This window comes from Engraulis encrasicolus, chromosome 24 (genome assembly GCF_034702125.1).
Source record: "Engraulis encrasicolus isolate BLACKSEA-1 chromosome 24, IST_EnEncr_1.0, whole genome shotgun sequence".
Lineage (NCBI taxonomy): Eukaryota > Metazoa > Chordata > Actinopteri > Clupeiformes > Engraulidae > Engraulis > Engraulis encrasicolus.
Window position 1 is genome coordinate 31,937,766 of NC_085880.1, and position 2,500 is coordinate 31,940,265.

The 2,500-nt window shown below is 46.5% G+C and overlaps 1 protein-coding gene across 2 annotated transcripts in view; it reads right to left on the reverse strand.

Moving 5' to 3' along the window:
• sncga (synuclein, gamma a) overlaps nt 1-2,500 on the reverse strand; it is a 17,098-nt gene that overhangs the window by 5,810 nt on the left and 8,788 nt on the right. For both annotated transcript variants that reach the window (XM_063190994.1, XM_063190993.1), the window contains exons 2-3: nt 1,420-1,461; nt 862-980 (exon numbers count right to left, since the gene is read on the reverse strand). In XM_063190994.1, the coding sequence (XP_063047064.1) occupies nt 862-980; nt 1,420-1,461 (161 nt within the window). The remainder of the gene's footprint in view (nt 1-861; nt 981-1,419; nt 1,462-2,500) is intronic.

The window sequence follows — 2,500 nt, forward strand, 5'->3', positions numbered from 1 at the left end:
AAAACATTTTTTTTGCTAAAATCGGCCATTCACTGCCATACAAAATTTCAAGCCTATTGTGCCACCCTTTAACATTGACTACATTTTCAAAGATTTTGCGAGGGCGTTGTGTTAGTACAAAGGAAGAATACTGCAACAGCAGAGCAGGATTTTCAAAAGTTGGGGCGTTTGATGCACCCTAATGTACAGGACATAAAAGCACACACATAAAGACACGCAAACATGCAAGAGTAAGGTAAGACATGACTGTATGAGAGAGAGAGACAGTAGTGTTCGTTTTAAGTGAGGACTTAAAAGCGCTGAGGGGTTTGGGGCTGACCTCAGGTGGGGGAGGGGAAGGACAGGCAGGTGCCATAAAGTGGGGACAGCAACAGAAAATACTGTCAATACTCTGTCACCAAACCAAACCAAACCAGCAACATGGTTAGAGAGATGGCGGCAAAAAAATGGTATTTCAAAAAGAGTGAAAGGCAGGCCTAATGATGCAAAAAATATGTACTATACATTGCATTTTTAATAATAAATAACCAATGTAATTCATTTTGGATGACAGACAACTTCAAGGATAAAGAATCAAAAGAAGAAGAAGTAATGATGACATCAAATTACATTTCTTTTTGCAAATGTCTTATCTGTCGTGGCCCTAAAATCTGTGTGATCTTCAAGGTTTGTGACAGGGGAGCATGTCAAGATATGTGTTATAGCCTATAGACACTGTACTTCCATTAACTAAATCAATATCAATTCATTCCCTCAATGGTTTGCTACAGTCGTTGACTTTTTTGCTTCCTGCAACCCCCACCCCACCCCACCCTATAGCTCCTTCATTCACTTCACCATGATCATTGGTTCTACTCTCACCAGTCCGGTTGCTGCCACGGCCTGCCCCAGCCCCTCCACAGCCGCCTCTGCCGTCTCATTGGCCCCAGCAACCGCTGCGTCAGCCGCCGCATTGGCCTCATCAGTCGTCTTCTGGGCCACTGCCAAATGGAGAGAGAGAGAAGGGGTGGGGGGTGGAGAGAGAGTACAGATCAGAGAATGGAGGAAACAGAGAGAGAGAGAGAGAGAGAGAGAGAGAGAGAGAGAGAGAGAGAGAGAGAGGGAGAGGGAGAGAGAGAGAGAGGAAGACAGGAAGATAGATGGATGAGCGAGAAAGACAGGGCAGAGGAGGAGCATTAGAGAGATGGAGAAAAAGAGGCAGAGGGGAAAAAAAGATTAATACATACAGACAGCACGAGGGGAGATATCATTCATCCAGTTACCCATTGAGGGCACAGAGAATGGGAGAGGTAATTGCTTTCTTTTACTTTAGATTTTTTGAAAAAAAAACAGCAATTCTGTGTTTGCTTGAGTGAATATATTCAGCAGGTGACACCGTCTTTGTCAACAAACATGGTGGTCTCCCCTATCGGCGCTTACCTGTGTTTACACCTGATGCCACTCCCTCCTTTGTTTTCGTCCCTGCGGCACAGAAACACAAACAAAACAAAACCATCAATTAAGTTAATGTCATGCTTCTGGTTTGAGAAACCCATTCCGTCAGTAGTAATTCTAACTGATGCTTCATTCCAGCCAGCACATTCTTGTGCCATGTGTTTGCTCTGGTACCACAGACGGGCCCTTTCAGAAACGAGGCAAAGCCAGCGGTGTGTGCTGTGCCACTGGGCCAGAACTTTGTGTTCTCCCCCGTGACGTTTTTACAACAGCACTGCCTGTGTCTGCAGCCTTGGAGCCTGGAGCCAAGCCCAGGACGCATTCACACACACACACACACACACACACACACACACACACACACACACACACACACACACACACACACACACACACACACACACACACACACACACACACACACACACACACACACACACACACACACACACACACACACACACACAGTACTGTCAGTACAAAGACTCCTTGAGGAGCATAAGGTCAATCATTGCCCCCTACAGTGACACCATCATCCCTATCACCACCACCCCCATCACCGTTACCACAGTTACTACCACCATCGCCATAGCTATAGCACCACCCTCAGCACCACCAACACCACTCCAGCCCCATCTCATGTCCAGTGGGCTGAGGTTAACTAGTACACACACAAGCAATCTCTCTCTCTCTCTCTCTCTCTCTCTCTCTCTCTCTCTCTCTCTCTCTCTCTCTCTCTCTCTCTCTCTCTCTCTCTCTCTCTCTCTCTCTCTCTCTCTCTCTCTCTCTCTCTCTCTCTCCTCATCCAGTCCAGACACAGACACAGACACAGACTCAGACTTACTCATGCTACAAAGAGAAAGTTGGCTTTTGTGTGACTCTCATTCATCTCATCTCTTGTCATGTCATGTCATCTCCTGTCACCCTTGTGTCACTAGTGTCCCCATCAATCCAATCCCCTGTGCTCCTGCTGTCATCTCAAGGCTGGGAGTAGTACACCTACTCATGACATAAAGAGAGGAAGATGCTCTGTCTTCTCTGTAAAACATTGCAAGCCAGTTGAATG